Raw genomic sequence first — 25,588 nt, forward strand, 5'->3', positions numbered from 1 at the left:
ATTCAGGAAAAAAAGGTCTTTTTTTTACCAATAACAGCATACAGAACTGTATATAATGCAGATAGAGTATACTCTCTTGAGCAAGCAAAATTCATTGATCTACATTATAGACTTGGGCTGGCCTGGCTATTGCAAAAATCTTAATTTGCAGATATATCCTTATCTAGAAGGAAGAGGCAGGTTGGTGCAGTGCATTGTGAGTCATCCTCCAAGCAGGGAAAACCTGAGTTCAAGTCTTACCTCTGATACATACAAGTTGTATAACCATGAACACATCACTAAAACTCTCAGTATTCTATGCAATTCTCCAAGACTCTAAGTTGCAGAAAAGGTACTGACCTGCAATGGTGGTGGGGGCATTTTAAATGGTGAGTTTTCTAAACTGATGAAAGCACAGGTCCAGTCCTGCCCTTCCCCTCTTCCTTATACAGATTATAAACAAAGATAAAGAACCGTGGGACCACACGGTATGGCATACATTGCAGCAGTTAAAGTTGCGTTGACTGTAGCACACTTCCCAGTGGGTCATTTATTGGCTCTTGTCCCCACGAGGAGACAGACTCTGACTCTGACCATGCCCAAGCATTGAAAGAGGGCAGAGGACACCAGCAGCTGCCATTAAACGACCAAATCTTTGGATCCGTGAGTTGAGCTAAACAGTTAATTCCCTGATACTCTCTGTCATTTGCTTCCTGATCTATCGGTTTCTCAGCCTGAATCTATAATCTGATTCTCTTTCCTGCTCACATCAGCCCTTTATATTTCATCTTTCCCTGATACCATTCTAAACTAAATTTTCTTCCCCTTGCTTAGACATCATCTCTTTTGCCTCGTGCCAAGATTGCTCTTTCCTCACCTGGGGTTTGCTTAATTACCTGTATAAATCAGTCTTGTCTCAAGTGGAATATCACACTATGCCAGGAGACTGTTATCTTCCATAAATCCTACCTACCTGGAAAATGCTTAGGTATTTACTCCCACCAGTGGTGTGCTGGCAAATATTGAACAACTGGCTCTTTGGGGGATAAATGCACTTAGAACACATTTTTAAGTTTAATATGAATTTTCAATCTATTCTCCACTACTTTCCTAGACAATAAACAAAGCAATGAACCAAGCCCTGGTTTTCAGTATTTTACCAATTTCAAAGTTATAAATGTTCACACTGAAAATTTAACAATTGGTATCATAGGTTCTAGCTGGTTCTAGCAGCCCCTGCCTGAAGCTCACTGTTAGTCCACTGGACATGGACTAGATAAAAGGAGTAGAAAGGTTAGTGGGAAAAGATAAAAAAAAGCTTTCTTTCAGGCATGTTGAGCATGAGGTGGTGGTGATGATGGGATGTCAGATTCTATGATTTAGAGATAAAAGGGATTTTGGAGACAATCCAGTCCAACATCTACATTTAACAAAGGAAGAACCTGGGGCCCAAGGAAGTGAAAGTTTCATGCCAAGCAGTAGCTGTCAGAGCTGGTATTTGAACCAGGCACCTCTGGCTTTAATTTCCATGCTCCTTCTACTACAAGAGTCTGTTTCATCAATCCATGCATCAATATCTTATGGACAAGACCCTTCCAAGTTTCAGCATTAGATACTTCTGTGATTCTGTAACTCTCTCAGAATGATTAGGGGAATGAGGTTGAATTCTCCCAACCCCACAAAGAATTTCCTATGTGATGATAGCCCCCTCCAATATAACACTTATAAATAGCTCAGAGCCATTTATTAGTGAGGTACTCTCAACATTGTGGAGTTGGTAGATATCATAGAAACCAAGAACTTTAAGATTGTATGGTATTCAAGGAGTCATCTAGTCATCTTTGTGCTTTAAGTATAGTGAAAAAGAACAGTAGATTTGGAGTCAAGGAACCTGGGATCAAATCCTGCCCCTGACCTGTGTGACTTTCTGTTGCCCAAATCACTGTACATCTGATGCCTCAGGTTCTCATCTATAAAGCCAAAAGGTCAGAAGAAATGACTTCTAAAGTCTATTCAAGCTAGAAATCTGTGTTCCTATAATCTAACCCAATGTTTCTCAAACTTTTTTGGTCTTAGTTCCCCTTCACACTCTGAAAAATGACCAAGGAATCCAAAGAGCTTTTTGAAAATGTTGGTTACATCTATTGATATTTACTTGTACTAGAAATTAAAACTGATAAACATTTAAAATATTTATTTATTAATTTATTTATCAGTAACAAAAATAAACCCATTACAGGTCAAAATAAATAATATATTTTTAAGAAATATACCTATACTTTCTACACCAAAAACAATTAGATGAGTGGCATTGTTTTACATATTTTTGCAGATCTCTTTATTGTCTGGCTTAATAGAAGACATCTGGATTCTCTTATCTGTTTCTGCATTTAATCTGTTGTGATATGTTGTTTTGGTTGAAGTTTATAAAGAAAATTTAGCCTCACAGAGATGTGTAATGGGGGAAAAAGAGGAGTATTTTAATAGACAAATAGCATCTTAATGCGGTTAGGAAAGTAATTTTAATCTTGCAAACCCTCTGGAAAGGAGGGGACTGGGAGGAGCCCCAGGAATCCTCACGTTACATTTTGAGAACCATTGGTCTAAACTAAAGCCCAGAGCCATGTGCACTGACTTGCCTGAGGTTACATTGGAAATTAGTGCCGGAACCAGGACTTCAGCTATTTCGTCTGTTCTGTACTTAATTCTAGTCACCGAATAGCTGCTACTATTCATCTCCTGTTATTGGTCTCCAATAGTTTTAAAGTTTTCAAAGCATTTTTCTCATGATACAGTGATTCTGTTAAAGACACTTCCAATGTGTCCCCACCCAATCTGTTAAAGGTCAGGATTTTGTTGCCTAGGAATCTGTTTGGTCAGGCCAGGAGAATTGTGTGGCAGGTCAAACTGCGCTGAATCAACCAGCAGCTTGGACCAAGAATGAGAGAAAGGGGGAGAGTATTTAATGAGGACTGGGAAGCACATGAAGGAGGAGATTTCTAGCTTAGTACAAACATTCAAATCCTTTACAGAAACCCTAAAAGGTGGAAGAATCATAAGATGCTAAAGCTGGGAGAGGCCACAACAGCCATGTAAGCCAACCCGTACCTGAACAGGGATCTTTTTTTTGCAACATACTGGGAGGCTGTCACCCAGGTTTTGCTGAAAGATCTCTAGTGAGGGCATACCTCATAAAACAGGTGAATAGTATGCTAGACTGGTAGTCACATTCTACTTTAGACACATATTTTGCTATTGAGTCATTGCACTTGTGTTCAATTTTTTGTGACCCCTTTTGGGGTTTTCTTGGCCAAAATACTGCAATGGTTGGCTATTTCCTTCTTCAGCTCATTTTATAGATGAGGAAACTGAGGCAAGCAAAGTTAAGTGACTTGCTCAGGTTCACACTAGCAAAGTGTCTGAAGCCAGATTTGAACTCAGGGAGATGAGTCTTCCTGACTTTAGGCCCCTTCCTCTATCCACTGCATCTTCTAGACACTTTCTAAGTAAGCTGCTGGTAAGCTTGCTAGCCTAGGATATATCATAAACTCTCTTACCTTCAGTTTCCTCATCTTTAAAATAGAGATAAAATGAGTATCTACCTCACAAGTTTGTTGTAAGGATCAGATTAGATGTGTATTCAGTCAGTCAAGTAGCATTTATTATGTGCCAGGTTCTGTGTAAGCAAAGGGGATGCAAAAAAGCAAAACAAACAAAAAAAGTAGTCCCTGATCTGAAGGAGTTCACAATTAAATGGAGGAAACCAATGTGCACCTTATGTACAAATAAGATATATACAACAACAATTGGGGAAGTCATCTCAGAGAAAAGTCACTAGCACTAAGAGAGATTAGGAAAGGCTTCTTGCAGAATGTAGGACTTTGGCTGAAACTTGAAAGAAGTCAGGAAGTGTGAATGAGGAGAAAGCACATTCCAGGAGATGGGAGATGAGTATCATGTGCATGAGGAACAGTAAAGAAGCGAGTGTCCTTGGAGAGCAGAGTGATGGAGGGCAATGAGGTAGAAGAAGACTGAAAAGGTAGGAAAGATCCAGGTTATAAGGGGAAGGACTTTAAATACAGTTTTATGAACCTTAATGTGCTAGATACATGTAAGCTATCATTATTCCTGTAAACTGGACATATATATATATAGATATAGATATAGCTATAGATATAGATATAGATATACCTACCTTATCTCATTTGAACTGTACAACAGACCTATGCGTTAATTATTACATGTCAATCAGCCTGTCAACAAACATTTATATATTTGTTCATCCATTTATTAAGCAGTCATGATTTACTTATTTATTAAAACAAATTTTTCATGTGTTTATATGCTATAAGATTTTTCTCATCTTTCCCACTACTAACAGGGCAACCAGATAGTATGGCCATTTCTTTCTTGTCATAATTTGTGTCTGTGGCTCAGCCCTTTTTAGTTGAAAGCAGCATCACATTTCTATGTACAGCCTCTAGTCCAGATCCTAAAGCCAGTGAAACTTACCTCTACTTCCCTGGTTTAGGGACAAATCTGGTTTGAATCAAGGAAGTCCTGTTCAAACCAGAAAGGTGCCTGCTAGTCAAGATCTGCTGTCTTGTTGGATCCCGTTTTCCTAAGATACATTGTTCTATACAGAGTCAAATCAGAGAGGGTGTGAGTTATGTTCCCCATCCTTAAGAAGAGAAATGAATAAGGAATTAATCGATAATTACGGTATCACCAAAGATGACTGAGAAAGAAAGTTCCTAATAAGGTAGATTGTGAAAATATGATTATCTCTATTTTATAGATGAAGAAATTGAAATTCAGATAAGGCAGGATGACCCAGCTAGTGAGTTGTGGAGCTGAGCATTGAACCCAAGCCCTTTGACATTTGGTTCTGCACTAGAAAGAGTGTTCTACCATGATCACTCACGCATGCATTGAGTTTTGTTTTTCAAGTCCAAATCCAGGGTTGAGGAATTATAAAGTCAGATCTTTCCAGTCTCATTCTCTCTAGTCTTCATTATCATTCCCTCCCTAATGCAACACATTTATTGTTTACAGAAGCCAAAAGAGATCAATTTATGTTGTTCTTCACTTGCCTTCTTTTCCAGGAACTCATCACTGCCTGGTATATTGGGTTCCTGACGCTGATCCTTTCCTCATTTCTTGTCTACCTGGTGGAGAAAGATGTGCCTGAGATTGATGCTCAAGGAGTGGAGATGAAAGAGTTTGAGACCTATGCTGATGCACTCTGGTGGGGCCTGGTCAGTCACAGCTCATACAGATTCTCTGAGATTAGCCAGGGGGCAGATGATGAAAGGAAACATGGTGCTTGAGATCAAGAGAAGAAGGCATGGGACTGGGCTGCCTTTGTGTTTTCCTCAATGGAAATAAAATCAGCTTGCACTTTAAAATGCACCACCTTTAATAGGATAAGATGTTGCCACTGACCACTGTAATCAGTAAGGCATGAATATTGTATTTTTTCTTTAACTATTGGGAGGATTTTACAGTGACTTATCCATCTCAACCCCTTTATAATTAAGGACATGTTTTTGGAAGAAGTTGTGTTGTAACGGAAAACATGTTAGATCTGGAGTCAAAAGATTTGGAGTCTGTGTTTCATTTAGCTGTGTGACGCTACTTCTCTAGTAATCTCATTTTCTTCATCTGTAAAATAAGGATGATAACACACTGCCTCCTCTACAGGGTGGGTGTAAGCAAAGGGGTTTGTAAACCTCAAGTAGTATGTTAACGTGAGCTTTTATTATTAGTATCACAAATTTGCAAAGTAATAAAACTAGAAAGCTAGGAGACGCAGTAGATCGAGGGCCAGACCTTGAGTCAGGAAGATCTGAGCTTAAATCTGGCCTCAGATACTTACTAGCTGTGTGAGCCTGGGCAAATCAGTTAACCTCATTTGGCTCAGTTTCCTCATCTTGAGAAGGAAATAGTAAATCACTCCTGTATCTTTGTCAAGGAAACCCCAAGTGAGATCATGAAGAGTCAGACATGAATGAAATGACTGAAAAACAACAGAGATAGAAGGGGTCTTAAAGATTATCTAGTTCAAACAAATCGCTTTACAGATGGAGAAACATAGAACCAAATAGACCCTTGCCAAGGATCATAGGAACACAGATTTAAAGTTCAAATGCACTTAGAGTCTGTCTAGTCCAGTCCTATCATTTTACCAGATAAGTAAACAAGTCCAGGGGGACTGTGACTTACCCAAGGTCAAACAGGCAGTAAGCATCAGAAGTTGGATTTGAACCCAAATTCTGTGCTATAAGATCACACAGTCTTGTTGGGGTATATTCAGAGGCCATGGAAAGGAGAGAATTGCTGAGTTGTTACTGAACTTGCAAATAGTGTGTCATGAATAATGAAGATAGAATAAAAATAATATTTCTATAACTCTCATTTATATAACCCTTTCCTCATAACTTTGTGAGGTAGGTGGGTAGGTAGGTAGGTAGGTAGGTAGTGCAAGAATGATCATTTCCAATTTATAGCCAAGGGAACTCAGGCTCAGAGAAATTACAAACATAGCTATGAGGTGCAGTCAGCAGTGCTCACTATAGTTCTGGGCAAATTAAACAATCTTTTGCTCTCTGAACTCACCATGCCCTCCCTGTGCATTTTCAGAGGTTATCCTCATTCCTAGAATGCATACCTTCCTCACTTCTCCTTGTCCAAAGTCTCTTTAAAAAAACTTGTCAAATAAGGTGCCAATTCCCCTGTGAAACCTTCTCTGATCTTTTTCCCCACTGCTGAGTTGAAAACAAAGTCTCTTCTCCCATTTCCTAGAGTTCATTGTCTGGGTTTTTCCTTTGCTCCTATAACCCTTTACCTTGTATTATACTTAGCCACATACATCTCTGAGCTCCACCTAAGGTCTGTAAATTGCTTGAAGGCAAAGATTGTGTAATTTTCCATCTTTGTATCCCCTGGTCCCCTAAAACAGTGACTTGACTGTAGTGGATACTTAACTAAACTTTTGCTAAAAGAAGAAGTTGGCATTTTTGCTGAACCTTTAGGATTACATAGGCAAAGATTAAGGAAAATAGCATTTAAGTTAGAGGGAACAGTTTAAGGAAAGTTATGGAAATGAGAAAATGTAGAATATTCTTTAGGCAGAGCAAATTGGCATTTTGGCTGGAGCATAGACTATAGGAAGGGGGAAAAGATCAGAACTTAGTTGTGTTCCCAAAGTACTACTTACTATAAGTTACAGGTTTGGAACTTGGAATGCATTCTTTATAGAAATAATGTTATATATGGTTGTTAATTTCGAAGCTGAATCATAATAGAGTTAGAATCACAGAATATCATCAAAGGTCATCTTTTCCAATCTTTATATGAAGAGGAATCCCTTCTACAATACCACCAACAAATGGTCATGTACCTTCCATTTAAAGATTGATCCCCAACCTCCTAGTGATGGAAAGCTCACTTCTTAGCAGAGTAACTGTTTCCATTTTTGATACTTTAAATACTCTGTGTGCTTGTGCACACATGAATACACACACATATGTACACATATACCACTATTGACAATATTTGTCAAAGAAGGGAAATAATGGTATCTCACATCCATAGGGTATTCTAGGGTTACAAAGCACTTTCCTTACAATAGAGCTGTGAATCCGTTGTAGACAAAACTGAGACTCAGAGAAATTAACTTCTTTCCTCATGGTCACACAACTAACAAGTGTTAGTACTTGAATTGGAACCCTGATCTCCTGACTTCGACTCCAACATTCGGCTAGACCAGTGTTTCTCGTAGTCTAAGAACCTCTGACTCATTGCTAGGGTCCAGGAAGTCATTTTCAAGATAATAAGCTGTTTTAATTTCTAATATGACAAATTTTGATAGATATGACCCATATAAACAAAAGTTCTATGCAGGGGAGGGGTCATTAGTTTGAGAACCACTGGGCTAGACTGGAGGAGAAGTGAGGCTGGTGACCTGCACAGCCCTCCTTCACTCAAACAAAGTCAAGTGCAAGTCATGTCATTATTTCTCTGATGGCATGGTCTGCTTCAGCAACGAAGGATGAACACACACACATACACACATTTATCATGCCACTCAATCTCTTGGCATCCTAGGTAACTCTAATGAGTTATAAGTTATAGATGAATTGACATCTGAATATACATGTGTATATTAAATGTATATATTATATGTCTGTATAATATGTATCATATATAGTATTATATTTATTTGTGTGTATGTATATTTTTTCCTCATGCTAGTGGTGGCCTAGATCTGTGATTTTCATCAATGTAGAGGAACTCTACAGAAATTCTCTCTACTGTTGCAAATCAGCAAAATTTTTAAAATTTTAGAGTTGCTTGCTTCACTGAAAGATAAAGCTCCTTGCCCTTAGTTACACAGAGAGTATATATCAGAGTTAGGATGTGGAACCAAGGCTCCTTGACTCCAAGGCTAGCCTTCTAGCCACCATCCAATCTATTCTGCCTCTCATACCACACTTCACCCCAACCACATACACACTCTTACATGCAATGTGTTTATTTTTATGTATGTAGAGATAAAAAAAAGAGGAAGTAGAAAGGAGATTCTCCAAGGTAAAGATTGCAATTTACTTCCTTTTGACTTAATTTTACAAAAGATCAAAGGCTGAAATGGCTTTTTTGAATTTGGGGGTATGTATCAATCTGTCCATAGTCCTAAAAAGGGAAACTTTGATCTAGATACATACATATACACATATATGTGTGTACATACATATATGACATAAGCTTTGATCCTTCAATATATATTCACATATACACATATACATCTATGCATATATATGCATGTGTATATGTGAAACAGGCCCTTATTAAGTAGCTCCAATGAAATTAAACAGTATATTGTCATTTTCAAGTAAGAATACCATTCTGACATTTGTTAAGTATAATGCCATGCTTTTCTTCTTTTTCAAAAGGGGCAACAGACAAATAAATATGTGTGTGTGTATTTATTTATATATGTAACCCTCCAGGCCATTTGTCTAATATCTCTTCAAACAGCCTTAAGTGCCTAGAAGACCAGCAGTTGCACAGACCTGGAGGGCAGTTAGGAGGGTTACCCTGAGCTTACTTCAGCTGTACTGTACCATGACAGAATTGTTCTTTGTACAGATTACCCTGGCAACCATTGGTTATGGAGACAAGACCCCCAAAACCTGGGAAGGCCGTCTGATTGCAGCCACCTTTTCCCTAATTGGAGTCTCATTTTTTGCTCTTCCAGCTGTAAGTATCATTACAATTGCAGAATACTTTGTAAAGACTATCTTGTTTGATACTCATAGTAACCCTGTATGTCAATAGTTCAAAGATTTATTTTACAGATGAGGAAACCAAAGCTTGAAGAGGTTAAGCCACCTACCCAAGGTCATCCAATGAGATAGTGACAACTACTTACTAAAACCCTGGACCCTTGCTATGTTGCCCCCCATGTTGGTGTACTAACTGACAATGTCCAGGCAGAGACATAGGAAATAAAGGAGATGACCTGGCCAAGGATAAATCAATAGTTTCCAGGACTAAAGAGGTGATAATCTCCAGTCCTCTGCCTTCATCAGATCATATCTGCAGGATTTTATTGAGCTCTGAGTGTCACATCTTAGGAAGAATATTGATTGGGGGTGGAAGGGAGGTTTAATGTCCTGAGGATGGCAGCCAGCATGGTATATGATCTTGAGTTCTGAATTTTAAAACTTGAAAGGATCATCTAATACTCAACACACACTTTACAGATTAGAAAACTGAAGACCAAAGAAACCACAGAACTTGGCCAAATACACACAGCTAATTAACAGTTGATCTGTGATTTAATTCTGGCCTTCTGATTTGCTATTTTCTTGCCTGGGAAATACATGATGCAGGGTTCTTGAAAAGATTGTGAAATAAGAATCTAATAAATGCATTCACCCCAAGGTATAAACAATTGATAAAACAATCCACATCACTAAAGTCCTGCTAGGACACTTTATTGTGGTGTATATTGATCCTAGATCCTCAAAGATCATGTTGGCAAACTACAGGCTCCAGCCAGTCCTTCTGAAATATAGAGGTGTTTAATATGGGATCAGTCTATCTATGCCTATGTCTGTCCTCTGAATATCAACTTAGGTAAGTTTGGAGAGACCCATCACAACATTGATTGTTGCACCAGAATGAATGAATGCTACAGCCACAGCAAGTTCCAAAGATCATCTATTAAGTTACAGAGGGAATTCAATTTGCACTGAGACCCCCTATCTCCCATTATTGAATCCACATCCTTGAAGTACTGGGGAAAACTTACAATATGACTTCTTCCTGGGGACATTTGTATTTTAACTTTACAAAAGCATTAATCCAAAAGAATGAATTTCTAATGGTGAGATTCTGGGTATAGTAAGCCATTGAAAAGAAGAAGGGAAGGTATTCTAGGCATGGGTAACAGCCAGAGAGAATGCCTAGAGCTAAGAGATGGAGTGACCAGTGTCATTGGATCAAAGACTACATGTCAGAAAGTAAGGTTTAAGAAGACTGGAAAGGTAGAATGGGATAGACGGGTATAATGAGTTGATAAGGGAGATATAATAGGATTGTTTAGCAGCAGTGAGGATCCAGTTGAGGTTACATAATATAAATTTGTAGTGAATCCAGTCAGAATAGTTGAGGTTTCTCTTTCTTCTTTCAATAACATATGTGTAGGAGTGAAGGCAATGGGAGTAATCAAAGGCTGAAGCTTGACTGGACATAGCAATAAGGTAAGGTCTAGGGATTCAAGGGAGGAGGATAGCATAGAGGGGAATTGGTTATATTGGGAAGTAGTCAATATGGGAGAAGAGGAAAGAAAGGCTAATACAGGAAGATGGGGACAATTGAGTGGTCAAGGGATTGGAGGTTACGGTGAGAATGAAGAGTAGGATTATGTAAGGAAAGGCAGAGGGAGAGGTGAAAAGACAATATATTATTTTTGGATAAGGGGATTTTGGAATTCTTGAACATAGAGATGTTACATGTATGGGGGATGACAAGATCAAGGATATGATTTTTGCATGTGTGGCTGAGGTAGAGTAGAGAAGTAGCTCCTGGTAAAGGGAGGGGGGATGTAGAAAGAGTAGGAACTGAGAGGTGATGGTAAATGCAGGAGAATCAATGTCTGTCTTGAAGTCCCCTGATATAAGGGCAGGACAGAATAGTAACAAGAAAACTACAACAAAAACAAAGCCTAGAGTAAGAGCAGAGTTATTAAAGTTCTCACTGTCTCTCTATGTATCCTGTATCTCTCTCCATCTCTGTCTCTCTCTCTCTCTGTCTCTCTCTCTCTGTCTCTCTGTCTCTCTCTCTCTCTCTGTCTCTCTGTCTCTCTGTCTCTCTCTCTCTCTCTCTCTCTCTCTCTCTCTCTCTCTCTCTCTCTCTCTCTGTGTGTGTGTGTATTCTGCGTCTCCATCTCTTTCTCTCTGTTTCTTTGTCTCTCTCTGTCTCTCTCTGTCTCTCTCTGTCTCTCTGTATCTCTCTCTCTCTCTCTCTCTCTCTCTCTCTCTCTCTCTCTCTCTCTCTCTCTCTCTCTCTCTCTCTCTCATTGTTTGCTTCTCTCTCTTTTTTCCTCCCTCTCACCAAAATTACTTGGTATTTATGTTGCATGTGTTAGCCATTCTTTCCTCTTCTCTCGCACTGACTCTTTGGTTAACCAGTTCACCTCTTCTACACTGTCCTCCTCTCTTGAATCTCTAGACTTCTATCTAATTGCTACGTCCAGTGAACGCCCCGTCTTTGATTACTCCCACCATTCACTGCCTTCACACCTACACATGTGCTGCTGAAAGAAGGGAGAGAACACACAGCTGTTTTCCCTGGATTCACTACAAATTTGCATTATATACCCTCAACTGGACCCTCAATGCTGCTAGGCAATTCTACTATTTTCTCCTTGATAAACATGTATTCCTCACCCCTTGCCATGAGAATGCAGGTTCCTTCAAATTAGGAACTGATTTGCTTTTATTTCTATCTTCCCGTCACCTAGCAGAATGCTTAACTAACTGTCAGACTGCATTGAATTCTTACCCTTTTGAACATTATCTTTTCCTCTGCATTTTCACTATTGACAATATTATCTTCTGTCTACATTTCTCTAAGCTGTGTTATGTTGCAGGCCATCTCTCTTCCCTGCTCTAGGAATCTTTCACAATTTTAAAGTTGAAAATCTTAATTTGTTAGTATTAACAAATCTGCAATTGTATAGATGAAGAAACTAAAACCAAACAGCTTCAGTAATTTGTCTAAGATCATATAGGTGAAAAGTAACAGAGGGTCCTTGATTTCAATCCCACTGTTTTTGTTCTCTTTTTTTTGTTTTAGGCCATCCATACTTAACTGCACAAGATGACCTCTTAGTTTCTTCTCTAGCTCTGAAATTCTATGATTTTAGGTCTAATGAAGACTAGAACTCAAATTTTATCTGTTTCATATAAACTGTGATAAAAATAATAAAATTATCTTAAAGCAATATTCAGGGAAATAGTAAAACTCCTTAAGAAGGGTTTCATGTATGCTTAATTCAATTCAATTTGAGAAGTCTTTCTTGATCACCTTCTCTGTGTCTATCATAATGGGAAACTCAGGAGCTTAAGGGATACTCCCTATTTTCAGGTGCATATTCACCTTGGAAAGATAAGACACATGAAACCAACAACAAATTTTCTGTTCAATAATAGATGTTTTATTAAGTGTTTGCTATGGGTCAGGCATTACACTAAGCAATGAGGATACAAAGTGTGATAGAATGGAAAGACCTAGAGTCAAAAGACCTGGGTCTTAACTGTGGCTTTGATTTTACTCCCTCTTGAATGTTGGTCAAGTTGTTGAACATGCCCATGCCTCAGTTTCTTCATCTTTAAAATGAGGGGGCTGGACTAGAAGATCTCTGGTTCAGTGCTAAATCACATGAAAGAATACATTAAAACAGCCCTTTTCTCAAAAAGGTTTCAGCAGAACTGGAGAGATGAACATAGGTAGCTGACAAAAATTGTAAAATCACAAAATTTCTGATCTACAAGGGATCTTAGCAATTTTCAAGTCCAACTCATTCCTGGAAGAATATCTTGATATAGCATGACTGAGAAGGGGTCATCCAGTTTTTGATTTAAGATATACAGTATGGTTAAATCCATTCCCTACCCAGAGACCTTTGGACCATTCAAATTGTTTGGATGTTTTTCTTGATATCATCTCAATTTGTCTCTTTACAATTTCTACCCATTGCCTCTAGGTCTATCAGGGACCAAACAGAACAAGTCTAAGCTCTCCTCCTTAAAATATTAGTAGATACTTTCAGGTTTGTATAGTATGCATGTTATCTCATTTTATCCTCACAACATCCCTGGGAAGTAGGTACTCTTATTATTCCTATTTTACAGATGGTGAAACTGAGACACAGAGAGGTTAAATTACTTTACCCAGAGAGTAAGTATCTATATCAAGTGTCTTAGGCATCACTTGAACTGGTCTTCTTGACTTTAGGACCAGCATTCTCCAATATAACAACCAGCTGCCTCTCATGACAGCTCATTGTATATTTGAAAACAGCAATCATATCCTCTCTAAGTCTTCACCAAATTAAAAATTCCCAGTTACTTCATCCAATCAACTGATCACTCAATCAGCAATTGTTCCTCAAGCACTTACTATGTGCCAAGCATTGTGCTGACGTGCATCCAATCCACATATTGTATAAATGTAGGATTTTTTGCTTTCTAGGTTGCTCTCCTCTGTTACTCCCAAAATAAAATAGAGTACCCAGTACTGAATTCATTACTCCAGGTGTGGTGTGACCAGGACAAGATGTAAGAAGACCATCACCTCCTTGGTCCTGAATGCTCTGCCTCTCTCCCTGTAACCAAATCCACTGACTTTCTTGCCTTTCATATCACAGTGTTGACTCATTTTGGGCTTGTGATCCATTAACTTCCATGCATTTTTGGTTGAATGACTACCTAGCCATATTTTGTCCATCTTATACTTTACATTTATCCAAATTAAATCATTAGGGTGTCCAATATTGTAGCTTGTCAAGATCTTTTTGAATTCTGACTTCTTCATCTATTGGTCTTGACACCCCTCCCAGTTTTGTGCCATCTGCAAAGTTGATAAGTGTGCCCTTCATGCCAAATTATTGACAAAATGTTAAATGGCCCAAGGCTGAACATAGATCCCTAGGGTACTTCATTGGAGACTTCCTTCTAAGTGTATATCAAACCTTAAATGACTGCTTTTTGTCTGATCATTCAGCTTATTCTGAAAGTACCTAATTATGCTATTATCTAGCCCAGGACTTCTTAAACTTTTCCCACTGGTGGCCCTTTTAACATTTGTTAAACTGTGGATCATGAGCTTCTAATCCATGTAGGGGTCACCTCTAGTCACCCTGATCTACATCTTGCCAATGAATCCAGAAGACTCTGGATGAGAAAGTGAGGCTGGTCACTTTGCACAACCTTCTCTCACTTAAATTCCAATTCACTTGCAAGTCATTGGCAACACCTTTCTGATGTCATAGTCTTCTTCAAGAACAATGCTTTCTAAGCATATCAAGACACTATGACATGCTTTGCTAAAATCTGGGCAAATGGTATCTGCAGCATTCCTATGACGTATCACTTTAGTAACCTTATAAAAAAAGGACATAATATTAGTGTGGGATGACCTTTTCTTAATGAAGCCACTCTGGCTCTTTGTGATCCCTGATTCCTCTTCTAAATGAAAACTATCTTTTTTTAAAAAATGCATTGTGTAATTTTTCCAGGAGTCTAAGTCAAGCTGAAGGGCCATTTGTTGGCCAGTTCTATTCTCTATCTTTTTGAAAACTAGGACTATATTTGCCCCCTTTTCAACTTGCTACTAATCTGTTATGCTTCTTTCCTTCTTCACAAATTAAAATAAGAACAGTGCATAGTAAAGATCCAAAATTAAATGAGATTCAAGGAAGAGATTACTTTTAGCCGGGAGATCAGTAAAGACTTTGTCGAGAAAATAGCATTTAATTTAAATCTTGAAGGAAAGGAAGAATTTCAATAAAAAGAAATATTAGAGGTAGTAGATTCTAGTGTAGATTCTAGATGTGGTACAGAGGTGAGTGGGTGGAAAGGACAGAATGAACAAAGGATCAGATGTGGGAAATGAAGGAAGAGAACAGGAAAAATAGGTAGGGATCAAATCATGAGTCATGGAGTTAGCCTAAAACTCCCATTTTGTAGAGAAGGAAAGCAGCTCAGAAAGGAAAATATACTTTCCCCAGAACACATGAGTAATGGATTTAAAATTTGAACTCAACTTGTCTGAGTCTTACTTATTCCAGTTTCTTTCCACTGTTCATTAGAGGTACCCAATTCCCTAAAGACATTTTTTCCATGTCTATTTGTCCTGTATTTCATCCAGTCAGGAAGGCCAGAGGTCAGAAGACTGAACTGGACACTGAGGAGGTAGATTTCACGGAGTCCATACTATAGGAGTATAGTCAGTAGGCTGAAGACAGGACAAACAAAGAGATGATGAGGAGTGGAGGAGGGCAAAAATCTGGAAAGAATGAGTATCATACAGTTTAACGTAGAGGTAATTCCATGAAGTCCAGGATTATCTCAGATGATGAAGAGATGATGGAGAAAGAAACAAGAAGTTATCCCTTTTTTCCTCTCAGGTCTACCATCTTCCCAAACAGACGTGTCTAAAGCTATTGCATAGACAAGAATCTGTTTCCGCCTCCACTCTAGGTAGGATAGGAGAGATGATTAAATGCCAAAATGCTTATGTGCCAAATAAATCAGTCTTCCTAATGCACTCAGAGGTGAGGAACAAGACTTCTTCTGAGTCTTCTTATTTACCTAGGGACATGTCCTCTTTAGAATGTCCTAGGGAGATAAATTGAAAATAACAAAAGAAACACTGGATTTGGAGCCAGAAGAACTGGATTCAAATCCTACTCTACCATTTAATATTTGGACAAATAAGTCTCACCCCTCTGTGTACCTTAGTTTCCTCATTTGTAAAATGAAAGGCACTGGCTAGATGACCACTGACTCTCAGTATTAAGTCTGTGATGCTCTGATCCTATGAATGGTCACATTTATACGGAACTTCAAGGACTGCAAAGCCTAACTTTGTATTGTCCAGGGCACTGCTATTGACATTCATGGCTAATAGAGCAATGTACCAGAAGCTAAGAAGTCAAATCCTGTTTTAGACAGTTGCTACCTATATGACTTAGGGCAAGTCATTTAACCTCTGTCACTCTCAGTTTCCTCAACTATAAAATGGGAATAATAATACTACTTACCTCCTAGTCCAAGGTTACTGTGAGGAGAAAATAATATTTGTAAAGTGCTTTTCAAACCTCAAGGCACAATATAACAGTTATTATTATTCATTATTATTATGATGATGGCTTTAGGAACACAAATTAATTTATATGCATTTATTAAGCTCCGACCATGTGCCAGAATCTATGTTCAGAGCTGAGAATATAAAGACAAAGCAAGCAGAATGATTGGCTGGAGTGCCCAGGGCTCTGTTCTGATTGGTTTTCTCAATGTTCCTTTTGATCAGGGAATTCTTGGATCAGGGCTGGCTCTCAAGGTACAAGAACAACATCGACAGAAACATTTTGAGAAAAGAAGGAAACCAGCAGCTGAGCTCATACAGGTTTGTTTTTCCTGGCTTTCTAATTGGAAAGATATGAGCTAACATTTTGGATGATCTAATGCTATCCAGTTATATTCTGTGTGTGTGTGTGCGCGCGCGTGCGCATTCGTATGTGCCAGATTTTAGTAGCTGAATCCGAGGGTTCCATGACCTGTCACAAGCACATCCAAGATAACAGAGAAGAACTTAGAACACATCATCGAAGATTCAGTTCCTAACAATGTGACACAGAATTTTTAAATTGCCTTGTTCTTTGATAGTCTCTGAACCTAAGACCTCAACACAGCTGCTGCTTAATCCAATATACAAGGCATTTCCCAGAATATTCAACATAAGAGAACACAGCCTGATTCTAGAGGGGACAGCTATTCAGGGAAGCTGGTCTAGTGCTCTTCCACAAAGAGTTTTCATAGGACTCTCTGCTTCTCCTTATTTTCAACAGAAGCAGCTCTATGAACACAGTTTCAGTACCACTTTGGGACCTGGCCTTACTCTGCTTTTCTATAATTCTGAGCTAACAGAGTAGAAGAGAGGTGGGTGCCCTCTTTAGGACTTTTGGCAGCAGCAGCTGCCTTCTTACCTTCAAGTTCATTACCTTCTATCCTTAATTGTTGCAAAAGTGACTATATACATCCATGCATGCATGAAATAGATAGATGGATGGATGGATGGATAGATAGATATAGAACATTTATGAGGTGCTTACTATGTACCATGTGCTGAAAATACAAAGACAAGAAAACAAGACAGTCCCTACTTTCTAAGAGCTTACATTCTAATAAGAGAAGAGATCTGAGAAGTGGGGATAGGGAAAGGAAAGAGAGGAAGTGGAAACTGGAAGGGAAGAAGGATATCAGCATGAGGGCAAGGCAACCAGAGTGACATTAGAGCAGAACAGAGGGTGAGCTGGAAGTAAATGAGGAGTCCCTGAAGACAGATGCTCCACATGGCAAACAGAATAGGTTTAAGGCTAGAAGAGTCTGTCCACAACTGACTCTCTGACATTCAGAAATGAAAAGTATAAATTAGGTCAGTTATAGAGTCCATCTACCATAGCTCATCCCCCTGCTTCATTCCCTTGACCTGGGCTTAGTCTCATTTTATGTGAGAAGTCTACTTTAGTATTAAGGAAAGGTTTTCCAAATATAATAACAAACCACTTCCTCATGAGTGGAATTCTCACCCTCTTCCCCTATTAAATTCAGCCAAGCCTGTGAAGTGTTGGGAAATATTGCAGATATATGAACATTTTTAACATTTCTATAGCCTTTGAACAAAGAATGTGGCTTTCCCACAAGCCCAATGTGATGTGAAATGAGTTTCTTACATTTCCAGCAGGGGGTGCTCCTTCCTTTGAAAGCCATTACGGAGCGATGAAGGGTGTAAAATCCTTGGAAAGCATTTCTATCACAATTTGAGTCAGGAAAAAGCAGAAAGTGGAATTTGATTATATTTAATCTTCCAGTAACCAAGTTAAAGCATTACTTCACTTCTGCCCTTCTCTTTGAGTTTATTTTAGGACTCCGACCATCACTATGCTGCATTAAGCTTTGTTTAAGAATCACAATCTATTAAGTAATTAATTAAGAAGCATTTGTTATTGAACATTTAAAGGGCATAAAATGTTTAAACTAGAAGCAATCTCAGAGGTCATCTAGTCTAACCCTGTCGTGTACAAATGGGGAAACTGAGGCCCTAGGGGCTAAAAGATTTGCCTGAGGTTATATGACTAGTTAATTGGCAAGCTGAGGCACATATTATGCATAGAGCACTGTGAGTTGGAGTTAGGAATACCTTGCTTCACATCCTATGATACTAACTCTGGGACCATGGGAAAGTCATTCCACTGTTTATTGCTTCCGAGGCAGAGATGTCAAACACTGCAGGTTGCAAGTCTCCCCCCTCCCCCCCACAACCCAACTCTAGATTAAAATGTAATTTTAAGAAAACAAGCAAAATAAATAAAAATACAATAAAACACAGATAATATTATATGTGGGTTTTTATGTCAATATGCGATCCATAGGGATCCTTATGTGTGCTTTAGTGGCCCTTATTTCTATTTGAGCTTGACCCCCTGGTTTCAGACTACCTATGACCTATATGAATTGTCATTCTGCAATGGTAAAAGAAGTCTCCACAATGAGAGTTCCCCACAGTGAGGGAAAAAATATGGTATTATAATTTTAGAACTTGAATGAACTTTAGAGTTCATTATGTCCAATGTGACTTGCCTAAGGTTATGCAGGTTATAGGGTTTAAAGCTGGATTCTATGACTGAAACTCTGGTATTCTTTCTGCTGCACCATGTTGAGAGGCCATTTCATATAAAGATTAGGGGAAAGATCTACAGATGATGCTTAGTCTAGAGAAGATAAGATTAGAGGAAACATGAGAACTACATTCAAATATTTAAAGGGCTGCTAGGTGTCACAGTGGATAGATTACTGATCTTGGAATCAGGAAGACTCATTTTTCAGAGTTCAAATCTGACCTCAGACACTCACTAGCTGTGTGACCCTGGGCAAGTAACTTTAACCCTTTTTACCTCAGTTTCTCATCTGTAAAATGAGCTGGAGAAAGAAATGGCAAACCACTCCAGGATCTTTGCCCCCCCCCCCAAAAAAAAACCCCAAACGGAGTCACAAAGAATCAGATGTGACTGAAACAACAGTAAAGCAACAACACAGAGAAGAAGCATTAACCTTGTTCTGCTTTGTACTAGAGAGCAGACCCAGGAATCATGGGTAGAAGTTTCAATTGTGCACGTTTATGTTTCAGGTTATTGTAAGATGTCAGATCAACAAGCATTTGTTAAGTATTTATAATATGGCAGGTAATGTACTGAGCACTGCACATACAAAGCAAGGCAAATAACACGGGCCTCCTTGAGGACATCATATTCTGATGGGGGAGATAACATGCAAACAGCTATGTACATACAAGACCTCTGAGATTGCTTCTAGTTTAAATAACCAACTAAAAGTTCAAGTGGTCCAAAAGTGGAATGACCTGCCTCTGAAGGGAGTAGCTTCCTTCTCATTAAATGTCTTTGAATGAAAGCTAGATCATCACTTGTTGTAGGAAGGGACAAGAGAAGGGAATGAGCATCTCCCCCACATCTGCTACATCCCGGATTCTGGGTTAAGCTCTTCACAAATAAGAACTCCTTTAACCCTCCCTTCAGAAATCTATTGCAGCTCTTCCACTTTCTCCCTATTCTCTTTCTCAGGCTGCCTGGAGGTATTATGCGACTAATCCCAACAGGATTGATCTCGTAGCTACCTGGAGATTTTATGAATCCATCGTTTCTTTTCCATATTTCAGGCAAGTGCCATTTATTTCCTCCCTTGAATTTACAGTATGTGACACATCTTTCTGATGCTTATGGATTTTGTTTTGATTCGTGGTTCAATCAACTTCCTTTTGGCATTTCATTAAGTGTGTATTGATCTCTGAATGGTTGAGAAGTTTAGAAAAAAGTTTAAATGTACCTGAGAGGCACCAGCACAAGGTGGGGAAAAGTGGCAATTGCCATTCCATAACAACAATAATATTTTATGGTGTTTTAAGTTTTGTAAAGTGCTTTATAAATACTATCTCATATTGTCATAAAAATAATTGTATTTTGAGGTAGTTGCTATTATTATACCTATATATACAGGTGAGGATACTGAAGGCATATACAGCTTGACTTGACTGCTCTGGACATATCTCCCCTGTCCTGATTCTACCTCACCCTTCATAATTGTGTTTTTCAACCATAATCCTGTTCCTCCCATCCAGCCTTTTTCACTTATTCTGAAGATGCCTCACTACTCTTGGCCATTGTCTCACTAGGTTTGATGATACCTCACCTGCTCCAACTATGTCTAACCCATCCTAACTATGACTTTTCCACCCTGGCTTTATCTCAACACCCCTGATCTCAGCTCCATCAAACTTGATCCTGCCCTCCTTGCTCCCCATCATTTCTAAAAATTAATTTATTTTCAGTTTTCACCAGTCACTTCCATAAGTCTTAAATTTTCTCCCCCTCTCTCCCTTCTCCCTCCCCAGGATGGCATGCTATCTTATATTGGTTCTACACATACATTCTTATTAAACACATTTTCACATTAGTCATATTGCATAGAAGAGTTTAAATGAATGGGAGAAACCATGAGAAAAAACAAAACAAGAGAAAATAGCCTACTTCATTCTGTGTTCTGATTCCATAGTTCTTTCTCTGAATGTGGATGGCATTTTGGCTCAAGAGTACTTTGGGAATGCTTTAGGTCCTTGCATTTCTGTGAAGGGCTAAGTCTATCAGAAACAGTCCTCGCACACTGTGGCTGTTACTGTGTACGATGTTTTCCTTATTCTGCTCATTTCACTCAGTATCAATTCATATAAGTCCTTCCAGGCCTCTCTGAAGTCCTCCTCTTCATCATTTCTTATAGCCCAATAGTATTCCATTACATTCGTATTATACAACTTGTTCAGCCATTCGCCAGTTGATGGGCATTCCCTCAATTTCCAGTTCTTGGCCATCACAAAGAGAGCTGCTATAAATATTTTTGTACATGTGGGACCTTTTCCCATTTTTATAATTGCTTTGGGATACAGTCCTAGAAATACTACTGGGTCAAAAGGTATGCACATTTATGTAGCTCTTTGGGCATAGCTCCAAATTTCTCTCTAGAATGACTGGATCAGCTCACAGCTTCACCAACAATGAATCAGTGTTCCAACTCTCTCACAAAATTAGGAATAGGAAAAAATATGGAGGAAGAGAGAAAAGGAAAGATTATAAAACTAGTTATAATTTGAGTCCCACAGAAGTAGAAGAGCTGAGCTAAAGCCATCATCTGTATATGAGAAGGGAAATCCACTTCCTCACTTTGATCAGGATGGAACATAGGTGAAGAGTACATTTATTTCCTTTGTCAGAAAGCATTGACCTGAATTTGTACTTGAATTTTTAATTTTTAATTAATTTAATTAATCAGAATCTTAGAGTTAAAAGGGACTTTAGAGGTCAGAAAATTATAATCACATCAACTCTAACCCTAGCAAATGCAGAGCCCAAAAGTATTTTTCGGTCCTCCAATCGAACAAGTAAATTGAGCAAGCCCTGATTTGTAGCATTTGACAATTTCCAAAATGTGGATACTCACACTGAAAATTTAACAACTGTCTCTCCCACCAGTTAATTCCAGCACACCCCTGACTCCATGGGTGACACATGTTCTTTTCTGGTCTTGCAATTCTTTGACGATATTTTTGTATCACTTTTGGTGTGCAACTTCACACCTGCCATCCATTTGTATTGCAGTTGCTTGCAGTTAGCCCAAAGAACTGGTATGTTGATCCTAACTGATAGGTATTAAATAACAATTTTAATAGTCAAATCTGATCTCAATCACTGTCATAAATGAGATAACTGATATCAACGACAGCTGTACAAGAATATCTTGTGAAGTCATGAGTTTCCCACAGGGATGTGATGGAGCCAGCTCTAACCAGCTTGTGAAAGCTGACATTTAAATTTCCAGTGTGAGCATTCATAGTTTGAACTTAGCAATAACTACAAATCGAGGTCTAATTTATTATTTTATTGATTGTCAAGGCTAAGGAAGTGTAAGTAATGCAAATTAAAATTTAGAATGTGTGCATACTTCTACCCAGCCTCCACCCCACCCCAGCACCTGGTTGTTAAACATTTACTAGTGCAGGCCTTGTATTCCTCTTTAACCACTGCTTAAGCTCAACAGGAGTGCAGCAGAAGGTTCTGGGAATTAAATCATCACCAGAGTGGAAGCCTGGTGATGTAGAGAAACAGCAGTAGTAAAATCATTCATATGGAGTTTTAAGGTTTGCAAAGCAATTTACATCCATTATCTTTTTTGAGGCTTTATAACACCCCTAGTTTCCTGTCACAGAAGATATTCAAATAGATCCTTAGTGATCATTTCTTACCAATGACATACTTCAAGTTGAGGTTTAAGTAGGTGATTTTTACAAACTCTTCAACCTCTCAGCTTCTCTCAAAATCCTCATTTGCTGATTTTGTTATAAGTTCTATTAAAATCTGAGTGCTTCCAATCCATCTTACGTTGTTGGTTTTTGAAGAAACAGCATGTCTTCAAAGCCACTTTCATTACACCAATTTCCTGCTCAAGAGACTACAATGCTTCTTATCATTTCAAATCAAAAATCTTCTTTCTAGCAGAGTCAGATGTATTGAAACACCTGTAAAATAAGGGAGTTGTATAGATATGACCTTGTAACCCTTTCATTCCTATTAGTCTATGGGCTATTGTCATCAGTCTCAATACCAGAGAGTCAAGTTAACGGGCTTCACTTTTGCCTCAGAAAGTGTGTGCCTTTCTGCCTCCCTGTGCTTTTATGTTACATTCACAATTACAAAATCTCAGAGTTAGAATAGCCCAGAAAATAGTAATAGAATCAGATAATAAGAATGTGGTAAATTCCATGCACTCCCAAGTCCTGACAAAGAGCACATTATGTGTTTATGTCTCCAAGTGTATGAATGTGTCTGTATATGTATATGTATTTTATACACACATACACACACACACACGGCTATTTGAGAATGTGTATGTATGTGTTTAATTGAAACTCTTTTCCTAATAGTTAGAGGCTCAGGAGTAATACATGGTACTAGAGATGGCTACTGTGAGACTAGGAACATCTTTGAAGTCAATGTAGAGTACATTTTTTAAAAGAGAAAAGAAAAAAGTCCCAGTATTTTTCACTTGGCAATTACATTATGGCAAAAAAAACCCATTGGGGAAAGGGTGTCGCTGAATTCTGGCATGCCATTATTATTTCCAAGGAAGGGGTTGAAGATAACATCCAGATGTGTCCTTATATTTCTGAAGTCTCTGAAGGGCACCAGCTTGAACATTTTCCTTGGAAGTGGTCCCTTTTCCCAACTAAATGGAGTCAATTGCCAACTCGAAAGTAGAAATATCTATGGGGCCTTTGGTACACTGTGTATTTTGCTAACATTTTTGTTACTTAGGGTTTTAGAAGATTAGAGGTGAATAGGAATAGGGGTTGATATATTCCAAATTTGAATGGATCTTAGAGCACAAAATATCAGAGCATAGAATACAGGATGAGGAGGCATCTTACATATACTGTTAAGGCATAGAATATATAGAGTTGGAGGAGATCTTAGAACACAGAATGTCAGAACATAGAATATAGAGCATTAGAGCTAGAAAAGACCTCCAAATATAGATGTTAGTGCTGGGAGAGATCACAGAGTATAGAATATAGAAAGTCCAAACTAGAAGAGACCTTAGTACTGAGAATTTTAGAACATCCAATATAGAATTTATAGAGAGAATAAATCTCAGGAAGAGATAAGTAATAGAATGCTATAGCTGGGGCATACCTTAAGACAGAATAGGAACCTAGAACACAGAATTCTAGGGTGGGAATGGGGGAGGAGGGGAGCAGAGATGTGCCCTTTGCAGGGATGTATGATTTACTTCTTGCTGGACTGAAACTGTTCCCTGTACTCTGGCTAATCTAGTAACCCCAAAGAACATTTAGTACAATGTATGGTGCGTGGTAGGTGCTTAATAAATGTTTTTTTAATATATTTCTATTGTTTTCTTAAGCATTTCTCAATTACATTTTAAAACATTTTTAGCATTTATTTTTTTAAAATTTTGAGTTCTGATTTTCCTCTCTCCCTCCCACCCCTTGAGAATACAAAGTAATATCAACTATACATATGAAGTCATGCAAAAATACTTTCACATTAGCATGTTGCAAAAGAAAACATACACATACAAAAAAATAAGGAAAATAAAGGAAGTAAAGAAAGTATGCTTCAGTCTGCATGCAGAGTTCATCACTTTTCTCTCTGGAGGTGAACATTTTTCATAGTGAGTCCTTTGGTATTATCTTGGATCATTATCTTAGTTAGAATAGCTAAGCCTTTCCCATTCAATCATCACTGTAATATTGCTATGGTGTGTACAATGTCCTCCTGGTTCTGCTCCCTTCACTTTTCATCAGTTCATATAAGACTTCCCAAGTTTTTCTGAAATCATCCTGCTCAGCATTTCTTATAGCACTATAGTACTCCATCACATATGCTACAAATTGTTCCATTCCCTTCCATTTCCAATTCTTTGCCAACATGAAAAGAACTGCTATGAATATTTTTGCACAAATAGGTCTTTTTCTCTTTTCTTTGATCTCTTTGGGTTACACACCTAGTCATAGTATTACTAGGTTAAAAGGTATGCACAATTTTATAGCCCTTTGAGTGTACGTCAGTAATGTTTACTGTTTGACAAAGGGCAAAGACATGGCCCAGGCTATTATCTTGAATTAGAATACAGAGAAAATAATAGTTAAGGACAGACTGAGTGCTGTAACCAAGCAGAGGATGCAAAAATTTGCCCCACAGCCCCCAGACCCATTATACATCCTGAGAGCTAATTCTCAACTGAGTGATAGTTGCTTCTTCTTCTCTCCCACCGTGCTATATGCTTAGAGCAAAGGTCCTCTAGAATAAAATACAGTTTTCCTGTATTTTATAAGAAAACCAGGGTCCCAATTTCACTAGTTCCTAGCTGTGTCACTTAGAGCAAGTCATGGGACCATAGATCACAAAGTCATATATTTAGAACTGGAGAGAACCACTTCCTCAGTTTGCCTAACTATAAAGTAAGTATAGTAATACTTGTATTTGTGAAGGTTAAATGCAATGATACATGTAACATATTTTATAATCATTAAGTACTCTCCTAGAGAATGCATAGAGTAGTAGAAAGCTGACTTTAGAGTCAAGAAGGTTCAGGTTCAATCATGCCTCTTCTGTATACTGACCAGTACACCTGGACAAGTCTCTTAATTTCTCAGTGCCCCTGGATATTCT

General features: G+C 38.4%; 1 protein-coding gene across 1 annotated transcript in view; it reads left to right on the forward strand.

Annotated features, from left to right (window-relative positions):
• Positions 1–25,588, forward strand: part of KCNQ3 (potassium voltage-gated channel subfamily Q member 3) — a 122,997-nt gene that overhangs the window by 42,154 nt on the left and 55,255 nt on the right. Inside the window, exons 5-8 of the mRNA XM_072606559.1 lie at positions 5,085–5,237; positions 9,130–9,240; positions 16,585–16,680; positions 19,913–20,007. Of these exons, the coding sequence (XP_072462660.1) occupies positions 5,085–5,237; positions 9,130–9,240; positions 16,585–16,680; positions 19,913–20,007 (455 nt within the window). The remainder of the gene's footprint in view (positions 1–5,084; positions 5,238–9,129; positions 9,241–16,584; positions 16,681–19,912; positions 20,008–25,588) is intronic.

The sequence above is a fragment of the Notamacropus eugenii genome, chromosome 4, assembly GCF_028372415.1.
Source record: "Notamacropus eugenii isolate mMacEug1 chromosome 4, mMacEug1.pri_v2, whole genome shotgun sequence".
Taxonomy (NCBI): Eukaryota; Metazoa; Chordata; class Mammalia; order Diprotodontia; family Macropodidae; genus Notamacropus; species Notamacropus eugenii.